This window comes from Aedes albopictus, chromosome 1 (genome assembly GCF_035046485.1).
Source record: "Aedes albopictus strain Foshan chromosome 1, AalbF5, whole genome shotgun sequence".
NCBI lineage: Eukaryota > Metazoa > Arthropoda > Insecta > Diptera > Culicidae > Aedes > Aedes albopictus.
In genome coordinates, this window is record NC_085136.1 from 274,532,966 (window position 1) to 274,552,822 (window position 19,857).

The window sequence follows — 19,857 nt, forward strand, 5'->3', positions numbered from 1 at the left end:
TTGGGAGCAGGAAACCAAGCTTTAGGCTTGAAAGAGCTTGACGGTTGCTTCTGAGGACAATTAGCAGCGTAATGCCCCGGTTTCTTGTAGGTAAAACAGGTACCGTTTTTCTTTTCTGCACCACCTTTCGTTCGCTTCCACTTCTGTTCCGAATAAAGAGCCATTTGACGTCTTTGATTATCTTTGTCTTCACTACATCCGCGGTTAACTCCATGCCTGATGCTTGAAGGCCCATAATCATCGGATTGTAGTATTCGGGCAATCCTTTCTGCAGCAATGAAACCAGCCATTGATCGTTGACTTCAAAACCGATTTCGCTCAAATCACTACTGCTGTTGTCACCAACTTATCGACGTAATCTTCCACAGTATATCACCACAGACAAACATACATAACTCTTAGAGGAAATTCATCAAAAACTTTTGCTCGGTGTCATTTTCATTAGCATACTGCCACCTGTTGGTAGAACCGCGCGCAACATTGTCGGCCATGATGGATTTCGATTTGACGTTTCACTGACACGCACACTACTACACAAATTGCCTGTAGTTTTCGTTTGCATCATTCAGCAACGTGTACACTGGCAAACGTCAAAGTGATCGAACACTAGCGCATCTGGTGGAACGATCGCGCAAATAAAATGAAATTTGAATTGATCGTTAAGTGCATGTGCCAAGCCGTTTTGAAAAGTGTTACGTCCTAGGTTACGTCTGTTTGTCTGTGGTATCACATTCTTTCAAATTGATCGTCGTCAACTTGTCCAGAACACCAAATCGTCGAATCAGCCCGTTGTCCTGGAAAGTCTGCTGCAGTTTCTCCCATGCTTGTTGAGCGGTTTCCGCATGCTTGACCAAACTAAAGTTGTGCTTCTCCAAGCTTAAACAGATAGTTGCCAATGCTCGGTCACTCATATCCGGGTCGACTGCTACATTTTCCAACGGCTTGGTCTGAATTCTTTCTTGATTGCGCTCTCGTATTGAACCGGGCAAGAGCACATTTCAGGAAGTGTTTCCGAGTACGTTGCTTCACGATGTGTTATACTCGCACTAGCTGAGTATAGACCACTCAGTGACTCGCGATGAAATTCCAAAATCTGCAAGTGCTTTTAACCATTACTCGAAAATTCACGTTTCTTTTAAATTTTATTATGGTTTTCTCAAAAACTTTACAAAATAATTATAAACTAGCACATAATATGAAAACATAACCACAGAGAAGAGACGTCTATCTTTGCTTTTTGCCTTGTGTAAAACTTTGTAACGGTCATATCAGAGTACACTGAGTTTTTTTTTACGACGGTAATGGTACCGCGTAAAAAACACCGCGTTATTTCAAAAAACGTCGAAAAAAAACCGCGTTATTTCAAAAACCGTCGTAAAAAAAACCGCGTTATTTCAAAAAAAAAAACGTCGTAAAAAAGTCAAAAAAATCAAGTTACGTTGGATGTCATCCTGACTATTTTGCGCGTGTTTTTGAAATAACTCGGTTTTTTTACGACGGGTTTTGAAATAACGCGGTTTTTTTTACGACGTTTTTTGAAATAACGCGGTTTTTTTTACGCGGTACCGCGTAAAAAAACCGCGTAAAAAAAACTTCAGTGTATGTCGTTATGCTCCCGTTGCGTGGCGCTAGCGTCCCACCATCTACATTGTTGTGTTGTCATTTTTGTTTCCAGTGCTCGCCGTTTTTGGCCGTTTTGCGCTCTTGTCGTTTTGTGGGCTAGTCAGTGTATTTTAACGATGATCACTGCCATCGTGGGGTCAAATCGACTTTATATGTGGGGCAGTCTCCATTGGTGGCGTTGAGGTACACTTAAATCCTTTACCCACGATTTCGACGTATTTTTGTTCGAGCTTAAACGTCTGTTCTCTGTGATATAACTATGTAAAAATGTAATAAAAAGTTTCATAAATTTTGCAATTTATCGATTTTAAATAAAAAAAAGTGATATTTACTTTTTGTTTCGCCTAATTTACGATTCTGCTGATTATGGTCAGTTCTTGTAGGAATTCTTCTATCATTTCCTTGAGTGAACTTGTATAATTCCCATCATCATTTTGTAAATTATTCATCGGGGATATTTCTGGTACCTTTCATCGAATGATTTTCTGGAGCAGTTGAAGCCATAATGGAGGAACTCTCAGTAATACTTGGAACCACAGTCCTAAACAGCTTTATAAATAGTAGAGGAAGTGCATTCCTGATTAATTTCTAGAAGCATTCGTCGAACACAGGTTGGAGGAATTTTTGAAGCAGTTTTCGCAGAAATTCTTCAGGAATGGCAGACCGTCTCATGATTTCCAAATTGCCTTGTAAAATATTCAACATTTTTCAGTTTATGCCTCAGTATATGACTTTTTTTTTTAATAGGTCATTCCAAATATGTACAAGAATAGTTAACCTTTTATATACAAAGGAGTGATTTTAGCAACAATACCACTCAAGCAATAATTCCATCGCTAGTTGGTTTTGATTAAATTTTAAAAGTGATTTATTGCAGCAATAATCAAAGCTTACAGTTTATGCCGGTCATAAATACAGTAGACGTTCGATAAGTGCAACATGTTTACGTTTCAGTTACCGAATGAAATTCGCTAACTGCTACGACTGACAGCCGTCAAACAGTTGTCAAATACTGTTGAACGCAGCCAGAATGCACTCAAAAACATCGCAATGCAGGTGTAGTGCATCCGAAAAACATCGCAACTGTGTTGACGTTTTGTTTTTGACAGAAAGCGGTGCGATAACCTTGGCGATAACTGCAAAATTGTTGCACTTAGCGGACTTGCAGTGAAAAAGCATTGCAGTTAAACCGTTTGCACCGAGCGAACGTCTACTGTATAACGATGAAATAATGTTTTACAGTAGACGTTCGCTCGGTGCAAACGGTTTAACTGCAATGCTTTTTAACTGCAAGTCCGCTAAGTGCAACAATTTTGCAGTTATCGCACCGCTATCTGTGAAAAACAAAACGTCAACAGAGTTGCGATGTTTTTAGGATGCACTACAGCTGCATTGCGATGTTTTTGAGTGCATTCTGGCTGCGTCCATTAGCATTTGACAACTGTTTGACGGCTGTCAGTCGTTGCAGTTAGCGAATTTCATTCGGTAACTGAAACGTAAACATGTTGCACTTACGAACGTCTACTGTATAGCATTCTTATTGATAATAAAATCAAGATTTCAAAGTAAACAAAACTCTATAACCAGCAATCGTATTGACTTTTATGATGACCACAATATACCTTTTTGTGAAATTTATCACTGTTTTATACCTTGCAATAAAACAGCAACTACCTGATGCTCCAACAGATGGCGGTTCGGTTAGAACCTCGATAATTTTTCAAAGATTTATTACAATTGTATTGCAACTTCTCTTCCAGAGTGGCCTACTTTGTCAAGGGATGATCTTGAAGACGTTTTGATTGATGAATCAGATTTATAAAATTGGCAATGCATACTTTTTAGAGCCAAACAAAGCATAAAATGTTACCTCGGCATGCTGAAGGTGTCTCGAGGCCTGGGCGCGATTGTGTATCAAGATCCTTTTGTAAAAAAAATGTCGTTGACTTCACCGTTTTTTTTTTTTGTACTTTCATGTGTGTCTGTCAGCAATACAGAAAAAGGTTGCTAAAATATTCAATTTCCAAAGCAAGCACTTGGTTAATGTTTGTGAATACATAATCAGAATATGAAAAAGGAAGAAAATGTTCCTACCACTAGGTGATCCGTAGCGCGAGAACCACTGCACTTAATATATCCCTTCGGTGGACAGGGCGGACAGACAGCCCGCAGCGCGCATCTTCTTTCTTCTTCCCCGTGGACGATCAGACTACGACGACGACGTCGGATGCCTTTTCCTCCATGCCTCAATTGTGCGATGCGATGTTGAACTTCTTCATTCCGAAAAGTGCTGTCCTCGTGGCAGGATCGCCATATTCTAAAAATCGGTTATCCGACAGTTGAACCCCGCATCGTTTCACCACTACTGACTGACTGGACCAGAGCAGAGCCAGCCACACCACACCGGATTCTTCGCGCCGAGAATGTTCTTCACCGCGTACTATCTGCTAATTCGGCTCGGTTTCCTTCCAGGGCTGACCATGGAGCGGGCCAAGATGGAGCTGAACCCCCCGCGGGACAAGCTGCTGCTGGTGTTCCTCACGCTCATGATCCACGGCGTGGGTACGCTGATGCCCTGGAACATGTTCATCACTGCCAAATCGGTGAGTTGCAAATAGGTTCTATTGGAAATTCAAATATCTGATACTAACGGTATTTTTTTCCGTATCCTTCTCTCATTACAGTACTTTGTAGATTATAAGCTTAGTCAAAACTATACCGGAGTGGAATCTGAGTATGGGACCTACTTCCTTTCCTACGTTGGATTTGCGTCGCAGATTCCGAACCTTTTGTTCAACTGGTTGAACATCTTCATGAATCTTGGGTAAGTACCTAACGCTGGTTGCGTTTATTATCGCGTGTCATATTATTATCATACAGTCTTTAGTATTCCGTTGAAAATTTAACTTCATGACAGTAATCGATTTATCGATTGACTTAATTGTCGTCTTTTTTGAAACTCGAAGCCATTCGTTCATCAAGGCATGTGATGTAATCAATCAGTAAAGCATATGCTTTCTACTTAAGCTAATTTAAATATTCAAAATTTTTCCGCTGCCGCTATTATCAACTAGGAAATACGACACTTGCATCCGATCCTAATTCGGCTATTAATAGGTTCCAGTCATCGCTGCCTATTAGTCATCCGTGCTTTATTTAGCATCATTTCTCTTGGAATTTATTGACCGAAAACCTGTTTGATCTAATTCCGTTTGGTTGGATCAATGATTCTTGCGAGACAGAAAAAAAATGTCAACGGCTTAGCAAGCATAAATCGAGAGAACAGACCACGAAGCCGTCGGCCCCTTCCTGGTTCTCTGCTGAACATAATTTTACCACAGACAAACAGATGTAACACTGGCGAAATTTTCATCGACCACGTTTTTAACGATCATTTAAAACCTTCATAGTTGTGGCACAGAGAAACAGACGTCACACTTCGCCCGCTTCCCATCGATCATTTTTTTTAACGGTTGATTTAAATTTTCGGTAGTTGGTCAATAGGCAACTTGCAGCGCTGGCATCTTGTTTACTCATGTTTGACATTTGCTCACTACCACCACCTAGCGATGGCCCGGTCAACCACAGTACATTTAACATTGGGCGGTTTCGATGTCGTGACGATGTTTTTTAATTAAATTTGTTCTAAGTGTGACATCTGTTTCTCTGTGGTTGTGGCTTTCACCACGTAACAGAAATACAGCTGTTACTCTGCAATGAATACAATAAAATCGCCCTAACTCGGCCTGGAAACATTTTAAAGTATGTAAATTTCTCCTGCAAAATTTCATGTGAATCGGTGTTTTTTTTCTTGCATGAAAAAAAAAATTGGAAGAAAATCGATGCACTATCGACAATTTTATAGTTAAAATATTTATTGGGACAATCCGTGATTTTAGCCTTAAGACAGCAATCAGTGAGCAGCCCATTGTTCTGACTGTAGTGTTGGAAGTACTATTCCAAAAAATCATGAATTTTTGCATTCATAATATATACATAATCAATTATCTTCGGTGAAAATGTCATGAAAATTAAAAGAGACATTCAACAGCTATGGATATACATATGAAAAACACAACACATTTTCACTAATACCCATTCCCATCAACACTGATAGCTTTCAAACCTGTTGGTGAAACTTGATGAAATTTTGCAAGAAAGTGTCTTTATAAGTATCAAAACTGCTTACGAAATTTTCTTATCATTCATACAGTACTTTGAGCTGTAGCGGAAAAGAACCATCTATCATGCGAAAGAAAATTGATCATGATTGTACAAAATGCTTGAAAGCACGAATTTTTGTTTTTCTGCCACAGTTAAAACACAGAGAAACAGGCGTAACACTTAGAACAAATTTCGTTAAAAAACATCATCTCGAAAACGTAATCGCCCAATGCTACCACTAGGTGACGCCAGTAAGCAAACGTCAAACCGGATCAAAAACGATGCTAGCGCCGCGAGTGGTCAATTGAGGTGATCGATGGGAAGCGATCAGAGTGTGACGTCTGTTTCTCTTTGGTCAAAAGTAATGTACTGATTTCTATGAAATTTGGCACAAATAATAAACATATACCAAAGCGTTCTCAGTCAATTTTTTGGTCAATTTTACCGATTCATTGTAGAGTTACAACCGTACCTCTGTGTCCCCATTATTGTGGATACAGCACCAGGGTGCGAGGCCGCCATTTTTAAGAAACCATCATCTTGTATGAAAACATTTGTGTATCCACAAAACATTGCATTGTGGATACACTATAGATGTTAGCTTCTGTCAGATGCATTAGGTGGGATTAGGGTTGCCACATACGTGGGATACAGGCTTTATATCACAGAGAACAGACATCTAAGCTAGAACAAATTTTCTCTCGAAAGCTGTGTAAGAACTCAAATATTTTTAGCGTTGACAACACTAGCGCCACCATACAGCAAATTGCCACAATCAGTGGTGAGTTTACATATCTAGAAAAGTTTCATATTCACCACTGACAACAGCATGGGAACTTTGCGATAGCAGCGCCGCCACGGAATTACCACTTTTGTTGCCATTTCAAATGACCGTTAAATTCCTTACACAGTTTTGGAATGTGGATGTCTGTTCTCTGTGTTTATATTATGATGATAACAGCTGTAAAAACCAAAAATGTTAAACATATTTTTCTCTTAAAAAAACAGCCCTTCTGTGTCTATTTTGGCCAGGATGCTTCTATATAATTTGGCTATTCTCAAGAAATATGCGCGATTGGCCAAAATAGAAACCATTGTATGGAATATAGCCAAGGCTTATTTCAATGCAAAAAAACGAGTTCTTTGGAACGTGTTATGGCAGACCCCTCTAAGAGTGTTTAACGAAACTATTGCGATTTATCCAAATACACTGTGGTGCATAATTGATCGGACAAACGCCGATTTTCATACAAAATGGCCAAGTTTAAGATGCTGTAACTATGGTTTGCTTTGGTGGATTGAGCTCAATTTTTGACACGGAACTACAAATATGCTGAATTTTGTGTATACAAAGTATAAAATGTTTTCGTTCACAGGTCTGGGCGTGGCAAGGCGTTGAAAATATTGCAAAAGTGATCGGACAGCGGTACCCCTTTGATTTACACGCGTGCCGCTGTCCGATCACTTTTGCAATTTTTTCAACGCCTTGCCACGCCCAGACCTGTGAACGAAAACATTTTATACTTTGTATACACAAAATTCAGCATATTTGTAGTTCCGTGTCAAAAATTGAGCTCAATCCATCAAAGCAAACCATAGTTACAGCATCTCAAACTTGGCCATTTTGTATGAAAATCGGCGTTTGTTCGATCAATTATGCACCACAGTGTATATACACTTTGGTTTATCGAGAACTTCAATAAATCATAATAATTTGTGACAGTAATTTACCAAGATCATCCTTCTCCATTTTTTCTATGAAATTTGCAGAAATTTAACCAAAACGTTGACTATAAACCAGCAAAAATTTTAACGAAACTTAGAAACTGTCCAAAAAACTCTCACCACAATTTTCTGCAAATGTTTGTTTAAGATATTTTAAAAAAGAGCACTACACCGTCTACAACCAGAGGTTGTACAGTCTGAACCAGCACTAACATTAGACAACGGACAACACACATAACACCCATTGGTCCAGTGGATAATTTTCCGTTTGACGAAAAGTTTTCCCCGACTGGAGCGGGAATCGAATCCACACTCCGAGGCTTACGAGACGTCTAGATGACTGACGTCTCTAGCCGCACAGCTACGAAACCCACATATTTGTCAGAAACTGTTCAGTTAGACCGGAGTTTTCAAGAAATCTACAGTAGACGTTCGGTAAGTGCAACATGTTTACGTTCCAGTTACCGAATGAAATTCGCTAACTGCAACGACTGACAGCCGTCAAACAGTTGTCAAATGCTGTTGGACGCAGCCAGAATGCACTCAAAAACATCGCAATGCAGGTGTAGTGCATCCGAAAAACATCGCAACTCTGTTGATGTTTTGGTTTTTGACAGATAGCGTCGCGATAACTGCAAATTGTTGCACTTAGCGGACTTGCAGTTTAAAAGCATTGCAGTTAAACCGTTTGCACTGAGGGAACGTCTACTGTATCAGTTTTTTTTAATTTCCTCAAGAATCAATTCAGAACCAGGATGCGCGCAGTTGCGTTGTAAAAAGTACAACACCTCCACCGAGGTTTTGCTCGTCGTGCAAGAGTTTTTCTAGCTACGACACCGGTTATGGACAGTCTAAAGAAAATTATTGTTAAAAAAAAATAAATATCAGCAGGCCTATGTCAGAGACCAATAATGTCTGAAATGAAAGCTTTCAATCTATATTTTGTGGGAAAAAATCATGAATTAAGCTATTACTTGGTGTTTGCGTCAAAAGAAGCACAACGTCAGTTGTGGCCATATTCTCAACTTTGGTTTCTATTCGAATCAAGTGCCTGCACATACTTCTTATGAGGTTGGCCTAATTAGAGGCACCCTGATCAAAATAGATAAGCTATTTTGCGGCGTATTTTTATTTCTGCAATTTTAACCGTTATGTGTATGATAAACTTTTTGCTTTTTTCTACACCGTGCTTTTTAAATGGGCGCTGGGTACCCGGGTACTCTGTCGGCCACATAAGGGTTAATCAAATCCAACTCATATTTATACCTACAGCTGTGTTCATAAAAATAGCAGTGAAAGCCGTTTTCCATACAAAATGGCCAACTTTGACAAACTGTTACTTCATTCTCATATGAGCGATTGAGCTGAAAATTTGACAGCGAACTACAAAAATGGTGAATATTACTGTAGCAAAATTTTAGAATTTTCGAAGCACGTGAAAAAAAGTTAAACACTATGTGAAATTGATCAAAATAATAGCAGCGTGAATAAATTGTAATGTAGCTTTACCTTGAAGATGCAAGAAATAGTTTTGCTCGCTATTCGATCAGTTTTCGCCGTGCTTACAAGTTAATGTATAAGGTTAAAAATTTTAAAAATGTTTGCTAAATGAAAAAATCAAAACAAACATTGCTATTATTTTGATCAATTTTACATAGTGTTTAACTTTTTTGCACGTGCTTTGAAAAATCTCAGATTTTGCTATAACAATATTCACCATATTTGTAGTTCGCTGTCAAATTTTCAGCTCAATCGCTCATATGATAATGAAGTTACAGTATGTCAAAGATGGCCATTTTGTATGGAAAACGGCTTTCACTGCTATTTTTATGAACACAGCTGTATATGGTATTCCTCTGAGATCTTCAGTAAGGATTTCTCCGAGATATTTTTTGGCAGTTCTATAAGGCATGCTCTAAGAATTTTTCCTAGCTATACTTTGGGAATTTCTCCAAGCATTCCTCGAAAGATTTCCTCCAGGATTTTATTTTCAGAAATTCTTCAAAGGATTCGATCAGTTTTTTTTCTCAATTTTTTACCACTTACAAACAGACGTCTCCCTCTACTTCCCATAGTTCTCATCTTGTTTGACGATTGTCCAATCACTTCTGAAATTTTTAAAGGAATTTTTCCAATGATTCTATCAGGAAATTCTTAGCGGGTTCTTTCAGAAATTCCAGTATTCCAGTTTTTTTTTAATTCCTCCAATTATTTATATAAGTACTTAATATTTCTGCAATTGTAATTCTAGGACTCCATCCGCATTTTTTGTCCAATTCGTCCAAAGATTTTCTAGAGTGATACTTGATGAATTGCCTCATCAAGTATCACTCTAGAAATTGTCCGATTCCCCCAAGAATCCTTCCAAGGACGTTTCGGGAAATGTTTCTAATTTGCAGAATCCCGAAGATTTTTGTCTTGGAATTTCCTCCAGACAGAATGTTTTTCAAAAAATAAAAATTCAGAAATTTCTCCAAGGATTCATTCAAGATTTTTTCCAAGGATTCTTCTACACATTATTTCAATATTTACTTTCAGGATTTATTCTTACCTCCAAGACTTCCTCAGGATTTTTTACAGGAATCGTTTCGGAATGCTCCAAGACTTCTCCAGAAATTCATTCAAAAATTCCCCTGAAACTCTTCTGGATTTCTTTTATGAAATTATCCGGGAATTCTTCTAGGAGTCCTCTAGAAAACCTTCAAACATTCATCTAGGAATCTTTTAAACACTTCTACAGGCATTCTTTCAAGGTTTTCAACGAAAGTTCTTTAGATCCATCCGAGTATTTTTCAATGATCCTTACTAATACTCCTCCAGAAATTGAAATTCTTCCAAGATGATCCAAATACTCTTTCAAAAATTACTTTTGGAAATTCTCGAGAACAAGGAATTCTTGCAGTGACGATAAATCCAATAATTTTCCCGAAGGTTCCTTCAGAAATCGCTCCAATTGCTTCTTATAATAATCCCTCCAAGAGGATCAAAGGATATCTCCAAGAATTTCTCTGGGGTGTCTCCTAAAAGGCATTTTTCATGGAAATATTTCCATGAATGCCTTCAAGAATTTATCCTGAAAAGGATCCCTCCTAAAAATTCCTTTTAGAATCTCTACAGGAATATTTCCAAGATCTTACCATAACTTTATATAAGGACACTTCTTGGAATTCTTACCAAGGATTTATTCAGTATTTTCTGCAGAAAACTCTAGGGAACGAATCATTGGAAGAATAAAAAAAACCTTCAAAATAAATCCCAGAGATATCTTTGAAAGAATTTCTGAAAGGAATTCACGTGAGAATTTCTGAAAAAAAAAATTAAAGCGTTCTTGGAAAAATCTTTCGAAGAATTTTCGAGAATTCCTTAAGACACCTTCAATAGAGTGCCTAGTAGCATCCTCGAAATAACTTCTGAAAAACAACTAGAAAGAAATTCTGGAGAAAGCTTTGACCCGTAGAGATCATTGGAAGAATTACTGGAAGTATCCTTGCAAGAAGACCAGCAAAAATTCTTGGAGAAATATTTGAAAAAACTCCTGGAGGAAAAATTGGAAAAAAATATTGAAATAAATCCATGGAGTTTTCTAGAGGAATCATTGAAAGATTTATTTCATAAGAGGATCTTACAATCATAATACATAAAACCAAAATAAAAGGTATTAGTAGGGTTTTTAACGGTTTTTAAAACCTCTGTAGGACCAATTGGTCATGAAAATGTTACTTAGGATTATATTTTTTTCTGCACGAATCAAGGCGGGAATACTTGAATAATGTCTGAAGAAAAGCTTGTAAAATTTCTTATGAAATCCATGGAGGTTCTGGAGGAATCCTTATATCAATTCTGGGAATGTTCTTCCCGTATCTCCTGGATGCCCGGCTTTATTTAGAGAATATAAGATCTTTTCAGCATCACTAGTTTTTTTGTTTTCTAAACTACCAAAACAGGTTCCTTCGAATTCCAGGATCTAGGACTATTCAGAATCATAAACTTAATTTTGGATTTTTTGATTTCCTTCTGGGTTAAATTTTCATGCTGACTTCGATTCTGAACGTCTACCTGGTTCTGGAAACACATTGTAGAAGATATTCCTGAACAGTTGCAGACGGAATTTCTGAGTTTCCTGGACAACAGTTCCCCTGAAATTTTATTAAAGTATTTCCTTTGAATATTTCCATAATCATCATACGTAATTGGTATCACAATCTCTACTTCCAGCGGTAACCTGACGAAGCGCATCGTCTACAGCATCCTGATCGAGGTGATCGTCTTCGTAGTAACGGTGGTGCTGGCCATGGTCGATTCCTCCGAGTGGCCCGGAGCCTTCTTCTGGATAACGATGATCACCGTCGTCATTCTGAATAGTAAGTTCGATCGGTCGTAACCATCCAAGATTTTTAAGTCATCTAACACTTGACATGTTCTCTTCTCTGTAGTGGCCGGTGGCATTTACCAGAACACGGTCTACGGTATGGTCGCCAAGCTGCCCTTCAAATACACCGGAGCCGTTGTGCTGGGTTCGAACATCAGCGGTACGTTCGCGTCGATCATAGCAATTCTGAGCTCGCAGTTTGCGTCCTCGGTCCGGACGGCAGCCATCTACTACTTCATCACGGCGATGTTCGTGCTGCTGCTGTGCTTCGACACCTATTTCGCGTTGCCTTTGAACGTAAGTTTGAACCTGGAAGATTCAATGCCCTCTGAACTCAATATACCTAGAGATCCTAGACACAGTCTAGCATTTGAGACTCAGTTACCGAACAAATAACCTCAAATTCCCTAATTCTTTCAGAAATTCTACCGATATCACGAGATGCTCAAGGAGAAGGAGGCGGAGTACCACAAACGAGCCGGTATCAACGTGGGCGGTCGCCCTCCGTACTGGAAGATCTTTAAGCAGGCCTTCCCCCAGCTGTTCAACGTGTTCTTCGTGTTCTTCATCACGCTGTCGGTCTTTCCGGCGGTCCATTCGGACGTGAAGCGATCGGCCGGCGATTTCGTCATCGGAGATGATCTCTACGTGAGCGTCACGTGTTTCCTGACGTTCAACCTGTTCGCCATGTTGGGCAGCTTGACGACTTCGTGGGTGACCTGGCCCAAACCGAAGCACCTGGTGTGGCCGGTGATCGTCCGGGCTGCGTTCCTGCCACTGTTCCTGTTCTGCAACTACCGTCCGCTCGGGATCGAGCGAGTGCTTCCGATCTACATCGACAACGATTGGGTCTACTGGGGTGTTGCCGTAGTGATGGCGTACAGTTCCGGCTATCTGAGTTCCCTGGGCATGATGTACACACCGCAGTCGGTGGAATCGCAACACGCGGTCACGGCGGGAATGTTCGCCGCGGCCATGCTCATTACGGGCATTTTCAGCGGTATTCTGTTCTCCATGGTGTTCCCCATGATCGTGCAGTACAACTTCCTCGAGTGGCTGCACTAGGGTTGGCGCCGGAGTATGGAAATGCTAGCTTTGGACAGCTAGATATCTACGTTTTATTGGTTTTTAATTCGTTTTATTGCTTGATTATTTTCAACGAACTCCGAGCGTCAATCGTTTTAGTGTAGTTGCTCGAACAACTCTTGATTGGCGTTTGGTGGAACTCTCGATAAGCTCAATTTTAGTTTTCTTTTTATTTTATTATTTTAAGGAGGTTCCTACATACAAAACGTGCGATATGCTGATGCCCTAAAATTAGGTTTAACATCATCATAACCTATAAGTTCATTTCAAAATTCATTTCGAGAGTGACAAATATTTTTGTTTGTCCAGTACACCTTGGTCAAAATTTAACTGTGGTCAAATATTGGCGTCTAGGGAAAGAGTTACGAGCACCTTGAGCTTGTATTTTTTCGGAAAACTTCCCATTTGACCAAGAATCGCACATTTGAGGACATATATCTAAAACGTAATGCCATATACACATCTGCACGAAGACATCCTCATTCAGTTTTAAGCTAATCATTGAGATCCTTTGTAAACTAGGTTATAATGTTTTTTATCCTTTCGGAACGAAACCAAAATCCACGAATCCACTGCACACTCTGTCGCCGCCGACATGTGAAGACGGGAGGAGTTGCGCATTCGTATTCATTGGCCCCCGCCCGTGTGTACGCGGAATACCAAAATTCGAGTAACTGTTTTAGATGATTGTGCTGTCCTCCTCACTAGGTTTTAACCAGTTGACCGGGAAAAATGTAGACTGATAGTTTTTTTTTTTGTTTCAATATTTGGTATCATACGTATGTCAAAAAAAGGTTTTGAATAGCTTTTAAATTGTTAAACCATGGGAACTGATTAGTAAGACGTTTTTTACTAGAGAAAAAAGGCATCGAAACCCCTACAATTTTAAGTTAAGATTTCGTTAGGTTACTTTAAGTTATTGTGTTAGAAAGTATATTTTTATGAAAACAATCATTTTGGTTTTTGATTGGTATTTAAAAGAAACATCCTTATAGATTTTAAGTGTATGTATCTTCTTATTCTATCTGGCCTATACTATCCAATTTTATCCTCATCGGTTGTTAATTTTCTGTTTTCTTCTTCTTGGTTGAACGAACCAGCTTCTCAGGTTTAGTGTGAGCACTGAGAAGTTTCTTTCCTAAATAATTCATCTTTTTTTTTAATTTGTATATCATGTGGCAGGCACGGAAAACTCAATAGGACACTGCACGCCACGGTTGCTAAGGTATTTTTTGCTATATCTTTGACGTTTCGTGGCCTTGCTGTTTACGATTAGGAAATTTCGTCAGTTTTCGGACGGAAGTTTGAGTAGTAAAATCATTTGTTACATAAACATAAAATTACTCACATTAAAGGTTGTTTTTAGGTCGCCGCGCTTAAATGTTGTCCCTAATGACTTGATTCATTTTTAATTATCAAAACTTTATTGTGCTTTATAATTAACCCTGTGGTACTCTCCGGCATGACAGATCGAATGATAATCATCTTCACCAATGGCATGGCCTCAGTTATGATTATTGTCACCAAACTACCACATCTTCTTTTGTCAAAATAATAATGCAGTTTTGACCTACTTCACAGATTTCTCCTCTATTTTGCACTGCATCAGTCAATTGTCAAATCGGATTTTATGTTATCTGCAGTATAACTAGTTGCACGGTTTTTGCAATTCGTTTATCAAAATCTTTCAAAATTGCACTATTTATCATAACTTGTTTTAAAAATAACCACATTTGTCGATCATGTGTGTTGGAAGGTATAAATAATTCCATTCTCTTTACTATTTATGAAGCATTTCTATTGTTTTAACATACAAGTGAACATATTTTTTATTGTTAATTAAACTCCCATCTTCTAGTTTAACCTTATTTTCTATCTCCCGGTTTAGCCGATTAAATTGTCAACTGACGCTTTTGTTTTTGCGTCTCCCTCCTTGGAGCCAAGACATTATTGCCAGCCCCGCGACCGGAATTTCATCCGCCGCTTTGACGTCTCCTTTCTCTGAGGCGAGATATTATTGCCGTCTACGGCCGGATTTTTATCCGTCGTTTCGGTATCTCCCTCTTTCGAGGCGAGATATGTAGCTAAAGCTTCAACTAGCTCACCCAGTTTCAACCAGCAGGAAAAAAACACTCTCTTGTTCTTTTGCCGTTTTCCTCCTTGTTTTCGTTGACCTTCACGAGGTGTGTAGCCGGAAGATCGCCACCGCGATTTCAGTAGAATATCCGCTTCTTCAAGATGGTCTTCTTGTTGATTCTCCAAAATTCCGCTTCTGAGTTCAGCAAATGGGTTCTTCTCGTCGCCAATGTGGTACCTACTCTCCGGCTTGACAGATCGAATGATAATCATCTTCACCAACGGCATGGCCTTCTCAGTTATGAATATTGTCACCAAACTACCACAAACCCGATGACCGAAGCCGCGTCAGCAATTCCATCCGGGATTCCTCCGAGAAATCCTTCGCGATTCTCCACAAATTTTTTTCAGGGCTCCTACAAGAGTTTCTTGTGGTATTTCCAGGGAGATCTTGATGAAATTCTTTCGGAGGTTTATTCAGAATCCTTTATCCAGAAGTTCCCTTTGGGATTCTTCCAGCAATTTCTTCTGAGATTCCTAAAAAGGTTCCGTCTGGGATTCCATCAAGAGCTCTTCCCAGGATTCCTTTTCTGGGATTTCTTAAACAATATCTACTGAGATTACTTCAGGAATTCAAAGATTTCCAAATTTTCTCTACAAATTGATTCCTTCTAGGATTATCCCAGAAATTTTGCCCGGATTCTTCAAGGAATTTCTTTCGTGTTTTTTTTTTCACTAATTTATTTCCTCACAGTTAATTCCGCAGGGAGCAGCTTTTGAAATTCTTTTTGGAGTTCATTCAGAAGCTCCCTCTGGGATCCCTTCTGAAATTCCTTAAATGTTCCTCCAGGAACTCCTTTCAGGATACCATCAAAGATTCCTTCTATGACATCAAAGGATTTTTCCGGGATTTCGCAAAAGGTTGCGGAAATCCTCCCGGAATTCCATTCTCGATTTTCCTGATAGTTTACTTTGCAATGTTCTCAGAATTTTTTTCCTCCAGAAGGTATTTCTGGAAAATATTCCTGGGATTTCCAGCAATTTCACCTGGTATTTTTCCGGAATTCCTCCAGGAGTTCTTTCGGGGTTGGTTCTGAAATTCCTTCCGAAATTTCTTTGTTTCGGAGATACTTCCGGGAAGCCTATAAGAACTTCTCTCAGTATGCCTCCAAAACTTCTCCGGGATTCTTCCAGGACTTCCTTGCGGGCATATTTTAGGAACTACTTCTGGGATTGCTTTAATAATTCTCTCTGGGATTTCTACGGTAATTTCACCGGAAACTCCTTCCAGCATTTCTCCAAGAACCTCTTCCGGTATTCCTCCGGGAACTACTCTCAGGATTTTTTCGGGAAGTGCTTCCGGGATTCCTCCGGGAACTTCTTCTGGGTTTCTGTAAGGAATTGCTTCAGAAATTTCTTCAGGAACTTAAGGAACTTCTCAACTTCTTTGGGAACTTCTTCCGGGATTGCTTTGGGAACTCTTTCCGGGATTCCTTTTGGAATTTCTTCCGTAACTCCTTTGGGAACTGTTTCCGGGATTTCTCTTGGAACTTCTGTCGGGATTCTTCCAGGCACTTCTACTGGAATTCTTTCATATACTGCTTCCGGGATTTCTTTAGAAAATCGTTCCAGAATTCATCCAAAAACTCATTTCTGGTTACCTCCAAGTTCCGTTAGGAATTCCTGCCGATTCTTCTGGAATTCTTCGAAGGTCCATTCCGGAATTCTGTTTCTAATAGAGTTTATTAGCAAGTATTGTGAGGGATTCCTCCCGCAGTTTTTGTTTATTAAATTCCTCATTAAGCTCCTACAGGATTTCCTTAAGCCTCTTTTAGCATTAGAGTCATTTTTGACCCAAACCGTACACTACGTCAACGAGCTTCTGCCAACGTGATGTAAAAGGAAGGTTGCAGAAATACTTAAACAATTGTTAGTTAAGTTGGTTCTGGTTTTCCTTTAACATTTCTCCTGGGATTTAATTTTTCCAGGAATACCTGGAAGTCGAAAAAAGTCCAGAAGACATTCCAAACGAAGCCAGAAGGAGAATCTCAGCTGGAATTCCTGGAGGATTCCCGGAACTACATTCTGAGGAATCTCAAATAAAAATCCTGGAAGGAATTCCTGGAGGAAGCTCAGATGGAACCTTTCAGGAATCTCAAAAGAAACTTCAGGGAAGACCCCTGAGGGAACTTCTGGAGGAATCCCAAAACATAATCTCAGATGTAGCTCCTTGAGGAATCACAGAAGCAAATCCTACAATAAATTTGTGGAGTAACCACTAAAGAACTTCTGTTAAGAATCCCACGAAAAATTGCTGGGATAATCTCAGAAGAAGTAATCCTGGAGCAAACTCGGAATTAATTTATATAGAAAATTCGGAATTTTGAAGAAACCAGGAGCTTTTGAAGTAATCTCAAAAGGTATCCCTAAAGCAATCCAGAAAAGAATCTCTGGAAGAATCCCGGGAGTACTTCCTGGAGGAATCCTGACAAGAGCTCTTGAAGGAGTCCTCTTTAGGATTCTCAGAAGAAGCTCATGGAAGAACCGCAGAGAGTGCTTCTGAAAGAATCCTGAAAAACCCGTGGAAGAATCTCATCAAGAAGTCCCTGGGAATCGCACAAGAAACCCCTGCAAGATTGTGTATAAGTTTGTGGAGAAACCACGCAGGATTTTTTGGAGAAATCTCACGGGTGGAATTCCTGTGGAATCCCAAAAGGAGGAGTTGCACGGTGCGCCATCAAGTCATAAACTAGATCACACTTTTCCACGTACGTGATCCCCATATTTTGAAATAAATCAAACCAAGCTGGCGAAATCCGAAAGCTGACGATTTTTTTCCCAAGTTCGAATCGTAAACAACAAGGCCACGAAACGTCAAAGACACCGCATGTAGTGTCCTGTAGTTCATTCCTTCCATCACAAACTCGAACAAAATGATACCGGACATTGATATGTTTTGCACGTTTCGATGCAAAATTCTGCGGCATACTTTAGTAGCTGCAGAACTCAAAGCAATACATTTTGCTGTTTCTTACTCGACCAAGACACCGTATTCTTGTAAACTTTGAATATTAAGTCACTTACCGATTTACGGTTTTCTCGTTCGAGGGGCTGAACTCGATTGCATAGAGGTTTACCCAACTAACATTTATTGTGAATGTAAACGTCAACAAAGCGTCCTTAATACGGCTTGATGCTGAGTTACTGTGTTGTACATATGGACGGAAGCTTCTATGCAAGCCCTATACCAATGAATCTGGCGAACTTAATCAGCTTGTACATGCTGTGCGATCAGCTTCTATGCCACCTAGTCATAGCTCTTTTCTCGGCTCCTATGTAACCACTAACTGAATAACATCTTGAGAAGGCGCTTTTTCAGCCTTTTCGCAGTTGTTAAATAATAGTTTTACGGCATCCCCAAATTAAACGATTAAATATAATTAGGTTATGGATACCGTGACGCAATACGTGTGGAACTGGAATTATCACTTTTAAAATTGAATAATTAAAGTACTTGCCGCTACTTGGAATCGAACTCCCGATCTCCGTATCCACTGGTCCCGATGATGTCCTCGCTGCCACACTGCTATATATGAATAACATAGAAAATAGCACGTTTTGTTTTACTCCAGACAAGGCTCCATAATTGTGCCACAAGAAACCTTACCCAACTTCATTTTGCTGTAAAAGCTTGTGAAACGTCAAACGCAATAATGTTTACATTGAACAAGCTGTGTTGTTGCGCCAACAGATTCTTCTTCACAGCTTCTAGCTGAAAGAGTGTTCTTTAAACGGCTACGAAGCGCTGCTGTTTTTTGTTTTGGCAACATTACAAAACGTACTGTATAAAAGCAGCTGTTGTAGTGGCTGGGACTCTTACTCGATTTGCACATCATCCGGCAAATTTTCCGGCATTGAATTAAAGTGCAATAAAAGCAACCCAAATAATTTCACAGCACATACATGGATAGCTGTAAAAAAATTGTGTAGTAGCTATATATCCCGCTTAAAGTTTGTTTTGACAATAATGTTTATATCCGACAAGCCGTGTTAGTAAACCAACAGTTTCTTTATTACAGCTTCTAGCCGTAATGAAATCGCATAACGGCCTTTAAAGCGCTGCTGGTTTGGGGATTTGTCAGTATAATGAATTGTACTGTATAGTAGCAGCTGTTTTGTTAGTGGGGACTCCTATTCGATGTGTTCAAGTTTTCACATTTTCCGGGAAATCTCCCGGAGTTGGAATATGGTGGAGTAAAGGCAGCCCCAGTGACAAGCAATGGATTTCTGAAAACCGAGTTCGGTAGCTGTATGGTGCTTGTTTTGCCGTCGTGTATTAGCTTATGATTTATATTTGATTAGCTTTCCTTTTATTCAGCGTTGACTGCTTTTACTCGATGGTTACACAACAGAAAGCAAATGACTGAAGCTTATAGCGCTGAAAATGTTAGTTGGGTATGCAGCTGACACACGTCACCAGGTCCAGCCTTTACGCCCTTCGGAACAGTCATGAAGATCGATTCTTGCAACTCACCATGAAGAAAAGCGGTTGTCACATCCATTTGATGGGAGTAGCATTGACTCTGGATTTCAATCGCTAGTACCAGGTAGTAAGCTTCGCCACTGGTGCATAGGCATCTTGAAAATCCACTCCATATTTTTGAGGATATTCCTTTTCCATGACAACGAGTCTCGGTTCATGTCTGGTCGTACTGCCATTTATTTACTGAATATCCATTTGGACTGCCACAGAAGGACATCGAGCCAGAATTCCACATTCCGTTGTCCTCTATTGATTCGAGGTCGTCATTTAT

At 39.5% G+C, this 19,857-nt stretch overlaps 1 protein-coding gene across 1 annotated transcript in view; it reads left to right on the forward strand.

Annotated features, from left to right (window-relative positions):
• Nucleotides 1-13,918, forward strand: part of LOC109429298 (equilibrative nucleoside transporter 1) — an 88,358-nt gene extending 74,440 nt beyond the window's left edge. Inside the window, exons 3-7 of the mRNA XM_029860508.2 lie at nt 4,096-4,226; nt 4,308-4,447; nt 11,728-11,873; nt 11,946-12,178; nt 12,302-13,918. Of these exons, the coding sequence (XP_029716368.1) occupies nt 4,096-4,226; nt 4,308-4,447; nt 11,728-11,873; nt 11,946-12,178; nt 12,302-12,946 (1,295 nt within the window). The 3' untranslated portion in view covers nt 12,947-13,918. The remainder of the gene's footprint in view (nt 1-4,095; nt 4,227-4,307; nt 4,448-11,727; nt 11,874-11,945; nt 12,179-12,301) is intronic.
• The last annotated feature ends 5,939 nt before the right edge of the window (nt 13,919-19,857 follow it).